General features: G+C 50.8%; 1 protein-coding gene and 1 long non-coding RNA gene across 13 annotated transcripts in view; one reads left to right on the forward strand and one right to left on the reverse strand.

Annotated features, from left to right (window-relative positions):
* Window positions 1-18,084, forward strand: part of KATNIP (katanin interacting protein) — a 230,791-nt gene that overhangs the window by 83,582 nt on the left and 129,125 nt on the right. For 7 of the 10 annotated variants that reach the window (XM_008959900.4, XM_034951136.3, XM_008959901.4 and 4 more), the window contains exon 6: window positions 15,515-15,646. The exons of the other annotated variants lie outside the window; for them this stretch is intronic. In XM_008959900.4, coding sequence (XP_008958148.4) covers window positions 15,515-15,646 — 132 coding nt within the window. The remainder of the gene's footprint in view (window positions 1-15,514; window positions 15,647-18,084) is intronic. 10 annotated transcript variants of the gene reach the window in all.
* The window catches only part of LOC129394296 (uncharacterized), a 69,432-nt gene continuing 67,112 nt past the window's right edge, over window positions 15,765-18,084 (reverse strand). The window contains exons 3-4 of one of the 3 annotated variants that reach the window (XR_008954931.2): window positions 17,532-17,599; window positions 15,765-15,900 (exon numbers count right to left, since the gene is read on the reverse strand). This is a non-coding gene — a long non-coding RNA (uncharacterized LOC129394296). The other 2 variants (XR_010110188.1, XR_008621457.2) reach the window with 2 other exon arrangements.

Below are 18,084 nucleotides of genomic sequence, written 5' to 3' on the forward strand. Positions count from 1 at the left end.
CCACCCACAATAATCCTGTAGGTCAGAAAATGTCCTCATTGTGCTACTGAAGAAATCAAGGCCAAGAGAGGTAAGGTGACTTCCTTAGAGTTGCATAGCTACTAAGGAAGAGGGCAGGCTGGGATTTGAACTCTGGGCTGTGGTTATAAACCCAGTGGTCTTTCTGCCTCCCCACAGGGGCATCTTCAAGTCATTGATTAATTGGGGAAGGGTGTCCCTGCCTGATCTCAGTGCTGAGGAGCAAGGCCTGGAGGACACACAGCCTGGAGGCCTCCTTTTGTCCCCTGCAATGAATATTAATTTGTTGCTAATGAGGCCTTTCTTCACTTCTCACTTAAGACAGTTCTTCTACTTGTTTTGAGAGCCTTCTATTATCAGGAGCCATATTTGTGTCTTAGATTGTGGCTTAATAGCTGGCCCTAGAGTCTGTGCAATTTAAAAAACTTGGCCTAAGATTAATTAGCATCCTCCTCAGTCTCTCCTTGTGGTCCCACACTTCACAGGGCCTAATCATAGCTAATTTCCTGATTTCCTGATGCCTCGAGGGCTGTAATTGTCCTTCTACACTGTATCAGTCAGGGGTCAGTCAGTGCCTAACAGCAGAGACCACTCAGGCTATTTTAAGCAGAAACTAATGCAGTGCAGGGAGTCGGGTGCTTACGAAGTCCTTGGGCTAGCATGAGGAGGGGACTCTGGGCTGGGCCTCTAGGAATGGTGCCTCAAAAGCATGGCCACTTAGCCTGGGCCTGCCAGGAGAGCGGCTGCCTAGGACACCGTTGGGAAGGTGGGGTATCAGCATCAGGAAGGTGTCACCTTAGCTGCAATCCAGGAATCAGGGAGTTACTGCCCCAGCTGTTGGCCTCAGAGTGACTCCATGCCTGCTGGGACAGCGCTATGAAGACCCTGCCCCGCAGCGTGGCTAGCCAGTCAGGAACATTATGGAAGAACTCCATGCCCTGTGCTTAGCACTGAAACAGCCAACATCTATCCCCCTCTTCTCCTCACCTCACTTCTGCTTTCCCTGGCTCGTGTGAGGCCATCTGATTGGCTGAACCTAAATCACACCCAGAACCCGAGCCAAAATGTAACCATAATAGGTCCATTGCACGATGCTGGCAAGTCTATACACATAGACACTGGGTTTCAGCAGAGAGAGATTTAATTGTAGGGCCGCCAAACGAGGAGATGGAAGGAAACCTCAAATCTGTCTCCCAGAGGAGTTTGGGGCCAGTGTTTTTAAGGGTTTTGGAGTAGGCTGATGTGTGGAGATCATTGATTGGTGGAAGAGTGCAGGGGGAAGTCACGGGACAGGGAGATGAAGAAGCTGTGTTCTCACGCGGATCCCGTTCTTCTGTGGGGGCCTTCAAACTGGCTAGCGTCAGTTGTTTTGCTGGAATTTAAGATCTGAAAAACATCTTAAGCAATTCTTAAACAAAAGCCTTAATGATTCTGCAGTCAGAAATCTATAAGGAATAATGGGAATGCTAATGGTCAGTATCCAGTGAATTTCAGTTACAAGGAAGTGGGTCAAAGTGCAGTGATTAATGCTGAATTATAACTATATTCTGTGAGAATTCTTGTTAACCCTGTGAGGACAGCTTTAGAAAGGGAGTCTGGGAAATGCAGTATTTGGCTTTCTGGCCTCTACCCCACAGAAAGTCTCCCCAGGAGGAGTGTGGGATGGGTACCGAGAGTCGGCCCCCTCCAGTCTAGAGCATGGACTCTGCTCCACACACCCAGGCTTTTGGGAACCAACCTTAAAGATAGACACAAACCAGGGAGCATTCAAAAGTGGTGAATGAACTACAACATGTGTCATGAATGAAATCATCTGTTAATTTAACAGACATGTATTGATACCCAGCAGGGCCCAGGCACTGTGCAAGGCTCTAGGGTTCAAAAAAAAAAAAAAAATTCAAGAAGGCTCAGTTCCTGCCTTTGAAGCTCGGGCTGTGAAGACATGGGGACTGCTTAACTGGGAGGAGGGTGTGACACCTGACTTCAAATACATGGATGGCGGGCCTGGCGGGGTCCAGAAGTTAACCACTTGAAGCCTGTGGGTCAAACTTGCCCCCAGATAATGGTTGTTGGGCTCATACAGCTTTTAAAAGACTTTTAGAAGCTTGCCAACATTTAAATTAACAAGATTTTATATTAAAAATATATCTAGCCAGGTGCAATGGCTCATGCCTCTAATCCTAGCACTTTGGGAGGCCGAGGAAGGAGGATCACCTGAGCTCAGGAGTTCAAGACCACCCCAGGCAACATAGTGAGTCCCATCTCTACTAAAAATAAAAAAATTAGCCAGGCATAGTAGCGCACACCTCTAGTCCCAGCTACTGAGGAGGCTGAGACAGTTAGGATCGCTTGAAGCCAGGAGTTCAAGGGTGCAGTGAGCCATGACCGCACCACTGCACTCTAGCCTGGGGGACAGAGCAAGACCCTATCTCAAAATCAAAAATCTAGATTTCTTCTTCCCTGGAAAAAATGGAGAAGTCTGGCCCCCACGCTGGGCCATCCTCCTCCCCACTAGGCAGCCAGCAGCAGGAGCCAAGTCCAGCTACTGCCTTTGGACAGGGCATGAGCTTTCCTGTTTGCCAAAGTCCCCACCACTCCCCAGAGCTTCAGTGGTGAGGCTGAGTGGTAGCTGTGGTTTATTATCAGATTTAGGCTATGATTTCTCTTATCTCGTGTTTCCATTTCCCATCTGGTTCTTTGGGGCATTTGAATTTGTAGCCCCTGGAGAGTGGAAGGAGTAGGCTTTGGACTGCTCACTGGCTGTGTGTCCTGGAGCTGGCTGTGTAACCTCTCTGAGCTATGTACGTGTAACCTCTGTGAGCTGTGTGCCCTGGAGCTGGCTGTGTAACCTCTCTGAGCTGTGTGCCCTGGAGCTCTCTGTGTAACCTCTCTGAGCTGTGTGTCTTGGAGCTGGCCATGTGACCTCTCTGAGTTGTGTGCCCCAGAGCTGGCTGAGTAACCTCTCTGAGCTGTGTGTCTCGGAGCTGGCTGTGTAACCTCTCTGAGCTGTGCACCCCAGACCTGACCATGTAACCTCTGTGAGCTGTGTGCTCTGGAGCTGGCCGTGTAACCACTCTGAGCTTTGGTTTCATCATCAATGAAACCTCCCAGGGCTGCTGGAGGGGAGCATGTGCAGCGTGCATTACAGGTGGTCTATCAGCAGGGGCTGCCTGCTGCTTCAGGTGGGAACAGGTGACAGACAAGTCCAGAGGAATGGCTAAGAGCATAGACCCTGGAACCTTCCAGCAGCCCCAGTGCAAAGCCTTGGCTCCGCCTCCTGCCAGCTGCACAGTGGCTAAGATGCTTAACCCCTTGGTGCCTGCGCTCTCATTTGTCATGTGAGGTTGGTAATGGTAATTAATGAGGGCAATTAATGAGGATCAGTGGGGTCTGTGTTTGGAGAGAAGCTGAAGCACTGCCTGGCACAGGAGAAATAGTGAATGGTGCTGCCTGTTGTTGTTTTAATCAGCAGAGGGGCAGATGGGGAGGGCAGCTCAGCCTGGAGGCCTCAGGGCTCTTCACTCTAGTATGTTCCTTTGCTCACTCATACTTTACTTCTTTCATTCCGTGCTCATGTATTGAGCACATACTCAGTTTTGGCACTTACAGATGCCGGGTTCTGAGCAGTAAGTGAGGCCAGCCCTGCTCTCCTGGAGCTCATGTTGATGGGGAGCGGGTGGGGAGGTTGGGAAGGCAAAGGACCAAAGGCAAGCAAGCGAGTTGGAAGACAGTGCTACGAAGGAAGGACAGAGGACAGCAGCCTGAAAGAGAAGGTGTCGGGGAAGCGCTCCTTCAGCGAAGGTGGGCAGCACAGCCTCCCAAGGGGCCGCATCGCAGCCAGGGCCTGAGAGTTACCTGGAGCCAGCGCCGGAAAGATCTGTGGCTGGGGGAGGCTTTCAGGTGAGGGGACAGTGAGAGCAGCGGGCACTGGGCACAGGCTGAGAGGAGGCAGGGCGATCAGGACAGGGTGGCAGAAAGGGTGGGGATGAGGGTGTCAGGGTTGCAAGTAGGAAGAACTGGCCATGCAGGGCCTAGAAGACCACAGGAGGAAGTTTGGATTTCAATCTAAATGTGAGAATTTCCAAGAGGGTTGAAACAGTAGAGCGCCACGTTTGGGTTCATATTTTGGGTTCATGTGTGCAGAAAGGACCGCCCATGGGAGCAAGGGGCTACAGGAGGACCAGGAAGCCTTTGAAGCAGGGCTACGTCTCTCTCCACCAACCTTCCCCAGCCCCCGTCCTTGCACTTCTGTTCCTTGTCCCTGAGCTGCCACCAACTCGTAGCTTCAGTGTTCCCCTGATCCATCGTGCCTTCTCCACGCACGGTTTTACACTCCCTCCATATTTGTTAGTTGAAAGTTTCCAAGACAGAGACAGTCTGAATCTCTCAGCTCATCCCTTTCTCAGGGCATGGCCTGGGCTGCTGCTGCTTAGCCTGGATGAGGCACCCCCTCCTACCTCCATCGGCTATGACTAGAGCCCCTCAGAGACCAGTTCATTTGGTGCAAACCCTGCCTGCCCTGGCCACATGAGCAGGAACCATGAGTCCTATAGCTTCTTGTCAAGAAGGCTGGAGGTAGCACAGTGAATAGACTGGGGGTGCCAGCTATACCATTATTACCGTCATGAGGAAGACGGGCTGGATTGGTTTGCTCTGGCTCCAAGAAGTAGAGTTAAGTCCAAAGTTTCTCCATGGTAGACAGTCCATGGAGACAGAGTCTTGGGTCCATGGGATGGAGAGGAAGACAATCTTTCTATCCTAACCCTTTTGGATGGGCTCCTGCCATGCTTAGGGGCAGCCAAGGTAGGCAGAGTGGTCAAGGCAGCCAAGTCCCCAGTGGCCAGTGGCCAGTTCTCAAAAGCTGCTCCACCAAGAGAGGGACCACAGTCCTCTCCTGGTCTTGGGGTTTCACTTGTAGGGCCATGCCAACCAGGAGGTATCAGTGGGGCCACACGGTCGCCTTGTGTATTCACATTGGTCAGCAGGGGACACCGTGGTGGGATGCAGTGGTCCCAGTGCACAGTGAGCACCTGCAGTCCCAGCCTTATTCACAGTCCACACAGCCCCCTTGCCTCCCCATTCACCCTCTGTACTCTCCTCCTGGCTGTCTTGCTGGATTTTTTTTTTTTTTTTTTGAGACAGGTTCTTGCTATGTAGCCCACACTGGTCTTGAACTCCCGGGCTCATGCGATCCACCCACCTTGGCCTCCTAAAGTGCTGGGATTACAGACGTGAGCCACTGCGCCCAGCCCTGAAACTCTCTTGAATCACACACCCTGTTTCTACTGACCAAGCCCAATCCATTCACCGCCTCCAGGAGAACAGGTTTCTCTTCTTATGGTCTCACCCAACAATAAGAAAGCACATTTGGGTAGAGCTGCCCTGACAGGAGGGGCTGCGTCAGGTACACTGGCCTCCAGATCCCTTGACCAGAAGGTCACAGAGTCATCCCAACTCTGGCTGCTGGCCAAGAAGCCGATGACTTCCACCTGTAAAACCCTTCCCAAGCCCCTCTGATTCCTGGGGGTTTGGGGAGGATCATGGCGATGGCTGTGTTGGGCTCCTGAGCTGCCACCTTCCCTGTGGAATGGGCTGGTGGTGATGTATGGCCTCTTGTTCATACTGTCCTTTTTCCCCCACCACTTCTGGGCCTTAGATCTTTATGCTGCTATCTGTGGATTAAGATTTATGGCTTCCTCAGCCTTGTAATACTTGGGTGGACAGCGGCCTAATCAACAGAGCCGTCGTTTACCAAAATGCTGTCAGATTTGATGAACGTCATCGGCTCTTAGCATTAAATTGCTAGTGAAGGGATTGGCCTTCCAGCAATTTACTGTGGGGTGGGCTTTCCTTAAAGGTCTCTAAAGCAAGTTCATTGCAATTATTAAAGCAGAGGCTTTGCTCTCACTCAGCCACCATATCCTGTGTCCTGTTGTGGCCTGTGCAGCTTCAGCACCTTCAGAAAATCTCACAAGTAAAAATGGGAAGTGTTGGGGGCCCTGTCTCTTGTTATCTTCCTTCTGAGTTCTGAAACCCCTGCAGTGAGGACAACAAATGAAACAAGCCGTAAAGCATTGGCCTTTCCAGTGACGTTGCGCAACACAGACTGTCAGAGTGGGGAGCACTGCTATTTCTAAGAGATCAGACAAATCAGGGATGAACACATCAAGTCAGCCGGACCTCCCAACCCTAGACCTACCTTTGTCAGTGTTTTAGAGCTCTCGTACCTCTAGAGGGAGCCATTTGCATACTGCACAACCCACACAACCATATGGGGCAGCCCCCAGCCTTGCTCTTTTTTTCTACTTAACAATAAGCTTTAATGCACACCTTTTAAAACAGTTTGCGAAGAGGGGTGGCAGATATGAACAAATAACTCTGGGCATGAACTGGGCTGAGTGTGGGCCAGGTATGAAATAAGCTGGCCTTGGGTTGCAAAAAGGAACATGGATTTGGGGATGTCACTGCTTTTAAATCCTCCTCCCGCATATGATTGATACTGCAAGGGTCTACCCAGGTCTGGGTGCTGCAAGTAGGCAAGAAAGAGCAGCCGCTTTGAAACACCCACTCAGGTACAGCAGCGTGCCAAGCAGGGAGCCAGCCAGGTGCACAGTCATCATCCCTTGCAAGGGCGTGGAGGTGGGAGGCAGGGAGCCATGCACGGCCTGGGGGGCTGGGTTGGAACCTGCCAGCCTGGGCTGCTCACTGGAGGTGAGCCTTCCGTGTGGGCAGGGCTGCTTTCAATCTCCTCCCAGTGGTGGCAGAGGAGCCTCCCTGGGGCTGGGGGCGGGAGAGCAGGCCAGATGGAGGGACTATTTATTCCCCTCTCCAGCACCCACTCAACATTAGAAACTCTTTCTGGACCACATTAATTTTGTCACATGTTGCTTCATAAACACATTCTCCCATTATGTGTGCTGTGTGACCTCCTTGAGGGCAGGGCATTGGTTTTTAATTTTTTTTTTGGTATCTTCCTGTGTTTTCAGAACCTTGTATGCAGTCGGCGCTCAGTAAAAGCTTGCTGATTCAGTGCCTTAATGCCGACTGCAAACCTGGGTCCTGACACCTCTGCGAGGTGAGCAGTAGTGCTAAAGGGAAGACGGGAAAACCATAGACGAGAGAGAGGCCGGGCGCGGTGGCTCACGCCTGTAATCCCAGCACTTTGGGGGGCCGAGATGGGTGGATCACCTGAGGTCAGGAGTTCGATACCAGCCTGGCTAACGTGCTGAAACCCTGTCTCTACTAAAAATACAAAAAAATTAGCCGGACATGGTGGTGAATGTCTGTAATCCCAGCTACTCGGGAGGCCGAGGCAGGAGAATTGCCTGAACGTGGGAGGCAGAGGTTGCAGTGAGCTGAGATCGCGCCATTGCACTCCAGCCTGGGCGACAGAGTGAGGCTCTGTCTCAAAAAAAAGAAGGAGAGAGAGAGACCTGGGCTTTCCTTGAACATTAGAGCCCTCTTTCATGCTTTCAGTTCAAATCCAAGGCTAGCAATTGTTCATCCCGATTCTTGGTTATCTTAAGTTCAGGCACGTTTGGGTCCAGGAGCTCAAACGATATAATGACCTATTCTTCATCTCTCAACCCCCCCTGTGCCCCATGTGGTACCAAGACAAGCCACCAGCAACTGCCCACTTAGGTTCCGCCACCCTGCTACCACATCTCTTCCATGCCCCAGAACCAGTCACCCAATCACTGGGGGGCAGGGGAATCGCATGCTCTGATTGGCTAGGCCTGGGTCACGTGCTTCCACCCCTTGGGAGGACTCAGTGCCATGTGAACCTCTTAGGGCCCGGGCAGGAAGTGGGGAGCAAGACACCATCTCAAAAAGCGAAAACAGGGTGCTTTTACCAAACACAGGGGAGTATGTGCTGGACAGGCAGAAGCAACGGCTTCCACCACAAAACCCTGTCGATCTCCTGATCTTATGCTATTGGAAATTGAATGTGCGTGCGTGTAAATGACCTGGGATACTGCTCAGGTTTACATTCTGATTCCCAAGGCAAAGGAGGGGCCTGGAATTCTGCATTTCTCACAAATTCCCAGGAGATACCAATGCTGCTGGTCCGTGGACCACACTTAGAGTAGCAGGGCCCTAGTCCAGGCCCCCTTTTTCTGGACAAAGGACTAGAAACCCATGGGGAGGCCAGGCCGCACCCTAGGCCCTGGCCGGTGCTGGTGAGTCAGGCAGCTCCTCAGGCCTGGGCCCCGTGCCCCATGGTCCCTCCTCCTTGCCCCTTCTCGAGCCATCTCTTCCCCAGCTAGAAGGCCTCCTGGTATTTGGATGTAAATTGAGTAGTTTCTGGGGAGGAGAGAGGAGCATGCTCTCCTGGGAGGTATGGTAGAAAATTGCGGCACTATTCACAATAGCAAAGACTTGGAACCAACACAGATGTCCAACAATGATAGATTGGATTAACAAAATGTGGCACATATACACCATGGAATACTATGCAGCCATAAAAAATGATGAGTTCATGTCCTTTGTAGGGACATGGATGAAGCTGGAAACTATATGTCCTTTGTAGGGACATGGATGAATGCTGGAATCATTCTCAGCAAACTATTGCAAGGACAAAAAACCAAACACCGCATGTTCTCACTCATAGGTGGGAATTGAACAATGAGAACACATGGACACAGGAAGTGGAACATCACACACCAGAGCCTGTTGTGGGGGGCCTGCTGTGGGGCCTAAAACTTAAAGTATAATAAAAAAAAAAAATTCAAATCAATGATGAACTTCAAAGCCGTTACAGCTTCATCCCAGTCGAGGCAGGAAGACCTCCAGGAATCTCCGGGCCTGGAAACCCCCGGTGTTGGTTATATGTTCCGGGTAGTGCTTTCCCTCCACAGCCCTAGCGCCGAGGGTAACACATGTGCTAAGACCGAGTTGATAGGGCCTGGGAGGAAACTGCGCCATATATGGAGCTGGAACCCAGGGCACAATGGGACAGATCGTCAAGAGGTTGAGCAGCAGAGGAGCGGAGAAGGTGGAAACAGCAGGGGGCACTGGGAGTCCGGAGGGGCATCTGCGAGCAACCCATCTTCTATAGGAAGGCGTGGCCATGCACTTTCCTGCTGCACCCCACCTCCTCCCTGTTCTCCCAGGCAGAATCCCTAGCTGCTTTTCTTCAGCCCTTTCCACCATCTCTCTAAGATCTTTTCTTCAAATGATCTGTAGCTCAGCCCCTGCCTCCTTTTTTGTGTTAGATATGCTCAGGAAATTCCCTTTTTTTTTCTTTTTTCTTTTCTTTTTGTTTTTCTTTCTTTCTTTCTTTCTTTTTTTTTTTTTTTTGAGATAGAGTCTCACTCTGTTGTCCAGGCTGGAATGCAGTGGTGTGATCTCGGCTCACCGCAAACTCCGCCTGCTGGGTTCAAGCGATTCTCCTGCTTCAGCCTCCCAAGTAGCTGGGATTACAGGTGTGTGCCACCATGCCGGCTAATTTTTTGTATTTTTAGTAGAGATGGGGTTTCACCATGTTGGCCAGGCTGGTCTCGAACTCCCGGCCTCAGGTGACCCGCCTGCCTCAGCCTCCCAAACTGCTGGGATTACAGGTGTGAGCCACCACACCCAGCCAGGGAAGTTCTCTAATCCCAGTCCAAAGGCCACTGTAGCCCAGGCTGGACACATTGTTTTTTAATTTAAAAAAATTTTTTTTTTTTTTTTTTTTTTTTGTGGAGACAAGGTCTCACCGTGTTGCCTAGGCTGCTCTCAAAATCCTGGCCTCAAACAATCCTCCCACCTCAGCCTCCTGAAGAGCTGGGATTAGAGGTGTGAGCCACCACACCCAGCCCAGGTGGGACACATTTATTCTTCAACATGCCTGCTGGGGGCAGTACAGCGTGGTGATTTAGAACAAGAGTTAATCCACAACTACAGCCCTTGGGCCAAATCTAGCCTCAGCCCGTATTTGTAAATAAAGTGTTACCGGAACACAACCATGCCCATTTCTTTAGTCATTGCCTGTGGCTGCTTTTGAGCTGCAATAGGATTGCTGAGTATCCTAACAGAGACCATATAGCTTGCAAAGTCTAAAATCCTTCTGGCCCTTTACAGGAAATGTTGGCCCATCTTTGGTTTAGTGTCAGGCCTGTGATTAGGCTGTGCAACTTCCTCGCTGTGTGGCCTTGGGCAAGTGGCCTACACCCTTGTGACTCAGTTTCCCCCTTGGGTTGCTTTGAGAACTAAATGAGCGGCCAGGCACAGTGGCTTACACCTGTAATCCCAACACTTTGGGAGGCCAAGGCAGGTAGATCACCTGATGTCAGGAGTTCAAGACCAGCTTGGCCAACTTGGCAAAGCCCCGTCTCTACTAAAAGTACAAAAATTATCTGGGCCTGGTGGCGGGCACCTGTAGTTCCAGCTACTCAGGAGGCTGAGGCAGGAGAATTGCTTGAACCCAGGAGGCAGAGGTTGCAGTGAGTCGAGATCACCCCGCTGCACTCCAGGCTGGGTAACAGAGTGAGACTCTGTCTCAAAAAAAAAAAAAAAAAAAAAAAGAACTAAATGAGTGAATGCACCTGAGTGCTTGGAGTGGCACCCAGTGACATGGCACGTGGTGTGAAAGCGTTGATGGGGGAGCGGGGCATTGTGAACTTGGATCAGAAAGGAGTTCTGTCCAAACTACTAGAGTTTGGTAGGTCAGTAAGACTCTGACATCATTTTCTTCATCATCTAGATAATCCTTATGTTTACTAAACCTGCAGGGAATTGAATATTACAAGGGGTGAAAGGTTCTAACCCCAGGGCTTCAAGGGAAATGCATGCCCTAATTACCACCACCACCACCACCCCTTTTTCTTTTTTATTTATTTATTTTTTTGCTGCTTCTAGGACCAGTTCTAGGAAATTGCTTTTTCTAGGGCCAATTCCTCCCTAGTCCATCTTCCAGAGACATAATCTTTTTTTTTTTTTTTTTTTTTTTTAGCCGGGTCTTACTCTGTTGCCCAGGCTGGAGTGCAGAGGCGCGATCTCGGCTCACTGCAGGCTCCACCTGCCAGGCTCAAGCGATTCTCCTGCCACAGCCTCCCGAGTACCTGGGACTACAGGCACACACCACCACACCTGGCTAATTTTTGTATTTTTGGTAGAGACAGGGTTTCACCATGCTGGCCAGGCTGGTCTCGAACTCCTGATCTCAACTGATCCGCCCTCCTCAGCCTCTCATAGTGCTGGGATTACAGGCATGAACCACCGCGCCCAGCCAAAGATGTAATCTTGATCATGCCGTCCCCAGCCCCTCTTAGCTCCAGAGCCTCCTATAATAACAGCCCTCGTGGGCATCTGGCTGGGTGCCAGCCCCATTCACAGGCTCCCACGGAGACCTTGTCTCTCAATTTCCTCCTGCATCATTTTTCTTTTAGTCAGTTGTCCTTCTCTGAGCCCTTCTTTGCTCACTTTTTCTTTAGAGACAGGATCTCGCTTTGTCACCCAGGCTGGAGCATAGTGACGTGATCATAGCTCACTGCAGCCTCGAACTCCTAGGCTCAAGTGATCCTCTTGCCTTGCCCTCCCAAGTAGCTGGGACTACAGGCACGTATCACCACGCCCGGCTAATTTATCTATTTATTTTTTTAGAGATGTGGTCTCACTGTGTTGCCCAGACTGGTTTCAAACTCCTGGACTCAAGCAGTCCTCCCATCTCAGCCTCCCAAAGTGCTGGGATTACAGGCAAGAGTCACCTTGCCCAGCCCCTAAATACCCTTGAGTACCCCTTTTGTGAGTCTTGGAGTTCATGCACATACTCTGTGTCTTGTTCTATCTTTCAGTAACAGGGCCAGGAGAGGGTGAGGTAAGTAAGGCACCTGGAGCAGAATATTAAAGGAGGCCTCATGCTCAGATCTGTGCATGGACAGGTTGGTGCCTGAGAGTGAGACTCCCTTAAATATCACACCCTGGGCACCTTGCTCCCCTCAAGCCAGCCCTGGCCCTGCTTACTGAGTCCAACACAGCCAGCTTTACCTGTGGCCTTGGAGCAGGTGGCAGTTTCTCTGGTTCACTACCAGAGGACACGGTTGGCTGGCTTTTGGGGGCTATGCTGAATGAAACATACACCTGAGAGGCAGTCTGGTGACCTGTGCAGAGTTGATGCCGTGTAAATAGGTACAGCCCTGCGGTGCTGTGTGCCAAAGCCCCAGCCGAGGGCTCACCTGCGTCACTGCGTGTCATCTTTGTGGCAGCTCTCTGATGAAGATTCATGAGTGCTGTCTTAACAGATTTGGAAACCGGGCTCAGGGAGGCTAGGTGACTTGCTCAAGGTCACACAAGGAGTAGGCATCAGAGTTCCAGGAATTGCGTAGCATGCCGGAGTCTAGAACCTGGGCCCTTCACCACACAGGAGCCACGGTAACAGAAACACAAAAGTAACAAGTGCCCAGAGTGGGTTAGCAAGTGGGATGGAGTTGAGCTTCTTGCAACAGAAACTAGATTGCTGCATCTTAGAGACCATGGCTCCTGTTTTCCTCATTTGTGAACAGTGCATTTGGAGGCAGGCTGGTGGCATGGGTGGGTGGTGCCACCAGGAACCCAGCTTCTCTGTTGCACTGGGCCATCTTTGGTTTGTGGCTTTCTTCCTCATTCTCACAAGATGACTGCTGTGTTCCCAAACATCCCATCCACATTCCGGTCAGGAAGAAGGGTAGAAGGGTAAAGGGCAGAAGTCCTGTCTGCACTGAATCTCTCCTGATTACCAGGAAAACAGAGTTTTCTCTGAAGCTCTGCCTCGTAGACTTCTAACCACTAGCATTGCCACACCTGGATCTCGTGGCCATCCCTAGCTGCAAGGGCCCCCAGCAATGTGACCGTCTTAGTGGGGCACATGGCCACCTCAGTAGAGTCAGGCAGCTGACAGATACCAGGTAGGCAGAGAGCATTGTCTCCAAAGCTAGGTAGGGTTTGGATGCATGGAAAAGATTTGGGAAAATGGCATTCAGATTGGGAGAATAGCATGAGCAGAGGCACAGAGGTGGGAGAGTTCAGGGTACAAGGGAGGGCCAAGACTGTCACAAATAACTTTAATCCTCTTCACACTGGTGTAAGCAAAAAGGAGAATGTTTCAGTGGGGCTCGCTTCAGGTGCAGCTGGATCCAGGGCTTCCAAAACCCATCAGGACTCTGCTTCATCCTTTCAGCTCTCTTTGCTCTTTCTGTTAGGGACAGGATGGTCCCCAGCAGCTCCTGATAGACTTCCCTCTAGCTTCACATCCCTCAAGAAGAGAGCACCTCTTTCCCACGGCTCTAACAGGAATCCAGGGCTGTTCTCATTGCTGCCTTAGGTCCGTTTCTATCCCTGGACTGGCTGGCCATAGCATGTTATAAGGGTGGAATGGGTGGATTGGCCAGGCCTGCCTCAAATCCCCACCATGGGGCCACATGTGGACTGAGAGTTGGGAGGAAATTGGGCCCCAGAGGAAAACAAGGGAGGTGTTTCCTGAAGGACACAGCCTGGATGCTGGACTGATGAAGCTGCAGATCCTTGCAGCCCCAGAAGCCCTTTGTTTGGCCTAATTATCAGGTGTGTGGTTGTCTGTGCAGCAATCAGGGCAAGAAGGTGGGCTGTGGCCACATGGTAGGGAACCTTGCGTGCCAGGTACATCAGTTAAGGTACAGGTTTGGCTGCTCCAGCAGGGAGACACAAGTAACAGTGGCTTCAACAGCATGAAAGCTGTTGTCTCTGACACAACACTGCTTAGATGGGAGCACTCGCCCTTGCTCCATGAGGTCACCCAGGAACCCCTGTTACTCTGACCATCCTCCAGATGTTGCTTTCCTCCCCCCAGCACCAGTTAGCTCACTCCCACCTCCCCATTGCAGCTGGCAGAGGAAGCTGCAGGGCCTGGGGAAGCTGGCCCCTCCCCTTTGAGGAAACACCTAGAAGATGCAATGCACATCCCTCCCTCCTACCCACAGCTTGTGAGTCAGGACGGGTTCACGCGGTTCCTCTTAGCTGCAGGGGAACCTGGGACTCCATGTGCACATCTGGAACTCCAGGCAGTAGAAGAAGGGGAAAGTGGACATTGGAGGGGAGTCTGTAATCGGCCACACCAGGCCAATGAGTTTCCTTCCCAAAGAACGATCCAAAGGATACTAGAAGAAAGAGAGGCCCCAGTCCAGAGTGTCCGCAGTCCAGAAAGTTTGGGAAATGTCCCATGCTGTGTTTCATTTTAGGATATCCGCAGTGTGAGTATGTAGGCCAGGGTTTCCCAAACAAGTCTAATCACAAAGCCCCCCCTTTCTTTTATTTAAAGACAGGGTGTCACATTGTCACCCAGGCTGCAGTGCAGTAGTGTGATCTTGGCTCACTGCAGCCTCGAACTCCTGGGCTCAAGCAATCCCCCCACCTCAGCCTCCCGAGTAGCTGGGACAACAGGCACACACCACCACACCTGGCTAATTTTTATTTTTTTTTTTAAATGGAGTTTCGCTCTTGTTGCCCAGGCTGGAGTGCAATGGCATGATCTCGGCTCACTGCAACCTCTGCCTCCCGGGTTCAAGCGATTCTCCTGCCTCAGCCTCCTGAGTAGCTGGGACTACAGACATGCGCCACCACACCTGACTAATTTTGTGTTTTTAGTAGAGACGGGGTTTCTCCATCTTGGTCAGGCTGGTCTCGAACTCCTGACCTCAGGTGATCCGCCCACCTCAGCCATCCAAAGTGCTGGGATTACAGGTGTGAGGCACCATGCCCCGCCACCTGGTTAATTTTTTAAATTTTTTTGTAGAGATGGGGGTCTCACTATGTTGCCTAGGCTGGGCTCCAACTCCTGGCCTCAAGTGATCCTCCTGCCTCGGCCTTCCAAAATCCTGAGATTACAGGCGTGAGCTACCACGCCTTGACCACAAAGTCCTTTTTGAGAAGTTTAGCACCTACTAAAAGTCTACTGATAAAGAATTTCCAACCGACTGGGCATAGTGGCTCATGCCTGTAATCTCAGCACTTGGGGAGGCCGAGGTGGGCGAATCACTTGAGGCCAGGAGTTCAAGACAAGCCTGGCCAACGTGGCAAAACCCCGTCTCTACTAAAAATACAGAAATTTGCCGCGTGGTGGCAGGTGCCTGTTGTCCCAGCTACTCAGGAGGCTGAGGCAGGAGAATTACTTGAACCTAGGAGGTAGAGGTTGCAGGGAGCCAAGATCGCACCACACTCCAGCCTGGGCAACAGAGTGAGATCCTGACTCAAAAAAAAAAAAAAAAAAAGAACAGAATTGCCAACCAAAAAGTTATTTTTAAAAATTCTCCTGCACGTTCTTTGGACAGCAAGAAACAGTAGACTCTTGAGCGAGGTGGCATGGCCCATCCAGTGCTGGCCCGGATGAGGAGGAGGCCTGTGGCCCATGCTCATCATGACACCACTGCTGTTGCATGCAGGCACACCACCCCATGGTATCTATGCCCATAGATCCTGGCTGAACCTCTCCAGTGCCAGTCCCTGCCCCGCAGAGGAATAAAGACCTCATTCCACCTTATCTGAAATGGCCTGCATTTTTGTACAGAAATCTGTGCAGATCAGAACAGAAGCTGGCCCACGGCTCCACATCGAACCTCCTGTGGACTATTCTGATGATTTTGAGCTGTGTGGGGATGTGACTCTCCAGGCAAACATCACTTCTGAGGATCGTCCGCAGGTAGGGATGGCCTTGGCCTTGTGCTCGGGACACCTGAAGGACGGCGAGGCTCGGTGCTGCAGTGGCCCCTCGGGGCACTTTCTGACAGTTATTTATTCTGTCCTTCACTCGCCGCTGTGTTCCTTCACTCTTGCGTTCATTTCACACAGTTTGATGAGCAGACCTTGGGCTAGAGGTCAGCATTCAGAGGCACCCAGTGACCAGGGGTCGGTGAGGCTGGGATCTGACTTCTAAGGGTCACCAGCACATAGTCCCTGTACAGGGAGAGAATGCAGAGAGGTTGGGGCAGAGCATGGCGCAGACAGAGGAGGGAGAGGATCCTGGAAGGCTTCCTAGAGGGAGTGACTTTTGTCCTGGGTCCTAAAAGCTGGGTAAGAGTTTGAGGGGCAAGTTGGTGAGGGCAGGCAGCAATTGCTGATGCTCAGCCTGTCCACACGTGTATACATGCACCTGATAAATATTTCGAATACCACCCGCAGGGCGGCAGGAGCCACATGTTTAAAAGCCTAGAGGCCTATGCAGCTTTGGCTTGGAGTCCATGTCGGTTTAGTAGCTTACAGGGTTGACAACAGGACATTTTACTCCCCATCCTCAGATTGCCATTTCATTCCTGAAGTCCTTTGAACTGCGAAAGTATAACCCAGTCCTTCCTTCCACAAGCATTTGTTAAGCACTTCTCACTGACCATCAGGCTCTGTCCCAGGCACCAGAGATTCAGAAATGAACAAAACTGAAGAGGTGCCTATACTTTTTTATTTTTGTATTATTTTTTAAAGACGGAATTGTGCTCTGTTACCCAGGCTGGAGTGCATTGGTACAATCATAGCTCACTGCAGCCTTGAACTCCTGGGCTCAAGCCATCCTCTCACCCCAGCTTCCTGAGTAGCTGGGATTACAGGCATGGGTCACACCCAGTGAGGTGCCTGTTCTTAAGCAACCTATGCTCCAAAGGGGAGACAGACAATGAAGAAAAAAGGAAGAAATAAACGATGAGATCATTTCAGGTATCAGTAAGTTCTCTGAAGAAAACAGAAGAGAAAGATGGGATAGCAAGATGGTGTGGGAGAGAAGGCAGTGTTAGCCAGGATAGAGAGAGAAGGAAGGCCTCTTTCCAGCATGACATTTCAGTTGAAACCTGATGGATTAGGAGTGACCTGGGGCCAGGCGCTGTGGCTCACGCCTGTAATCCTAGCACTTTGGGGGGCCAAGGTGGGCAGATCACCTGAGATCAGGAGTTCAAGACCAGCCTGGCCATGTTGAAACCCCATCTTTACTTGTAATACAAAAATTAGCTGGGCGTGGTGGTGTGCGCCTATAATCCCAGCTGCTTGGGAGGCTGAGACGGGAGAACCTCTTGAACCCGGGAGGCAGAGGTTGCAGTGAGCCAAGACTGCACCACTGCATTCCAGCCTGGGCGACAGAGTGAAACTGTGTCTAAAAAAAAAAAAGGAGTGGCTTGGCAAGGAGCAATGAGAAAGGCATTCCAGATAGAGGAAGCAGCAAGCGTGCAACGGCATGAGGCCAGGCTTGTTCAAGGAGCAGCATGCAGGCACAGTGTGAACAAGGGGGATAAAGAATGAAGGAAGATTAGGTGCACTGGGGCAGAACAGGCCTGGGCCAGGGTGGAGGTAGGAGTGGATGGTTGGGGTTTACTCCAAGGGCATTATTTTTATAAATAGAATGAGTACATCATCTCCGTAGTTATGTAGAAGCAAAATTATCCAGAGGTGGTAGGTCAAAGTCAAGTTGCTAAGCCAGACCCTGCCCCGCTTGCCAGAGTGGCATTTGTTCAACTCTGGGCCCCGGCTGCATATTCAGTGACATCACCGCAAAGGCAGAGTCTTGCTTCTACGTATCGCTTTTGTGAAGTGAGAAGGACTCTTACTGGAGATGGGAATGCTGTCCAGGAAATGTTCCTCCGATTTCGCTTTCATGCTTGTACTTCCTTATTTGCTGATAAAGGAAAGACAGATAAAGAGCAAGGATCACTTTGTTTCACATCTTGGTTGTAAAAAACCCGAGTATGTTGGAAATTTTTGTTTCCCTAAAACAGAATATAAAAGTCGTTTTCTATGGAATGATCCAATGACTTTGTTTCTCTGCCCAGTCCATTAAAGTGGGGTTAAACAGTAGGCAAAATTGTGGACTTTATTACCTTTAAAACTCAAATCCCAAACAACACAGACAATTTGCTTTTGAACTAAACAGCCCCCTGCTCAGGATCAGTCTGTGCAAACCAGCCATCAATTTCTCTTAATTGGGAGGCTGGTTTTTAGCCAAGCATAATATGTTACAGTCCCAGCCCCAGATGTGTGTGTGCCCTTCAAGCAAGAGGCCATGGTAGTTTGCCTTTGGTCAAGCACTGGGCACCTCTCGTTAAATTAACATATAGCCCTTCCTTTGTGAGCTCTCAAGCTCCCTACAACACAGGACAGCAG

The sequence above is a fragment of the Pan paniscus genome, chromosome 18 (assembly GCF_029289425.2).
Source record: "Pan paniscus chromosome 18, NHGRI_mPanPan1-v2.0_pri, whole genome shotgun sequence".
NCBI lineage: Eukaryota > Metazoa > Chordata > Mammalia > Primates > Hominidae > Pan > Pan paniscus.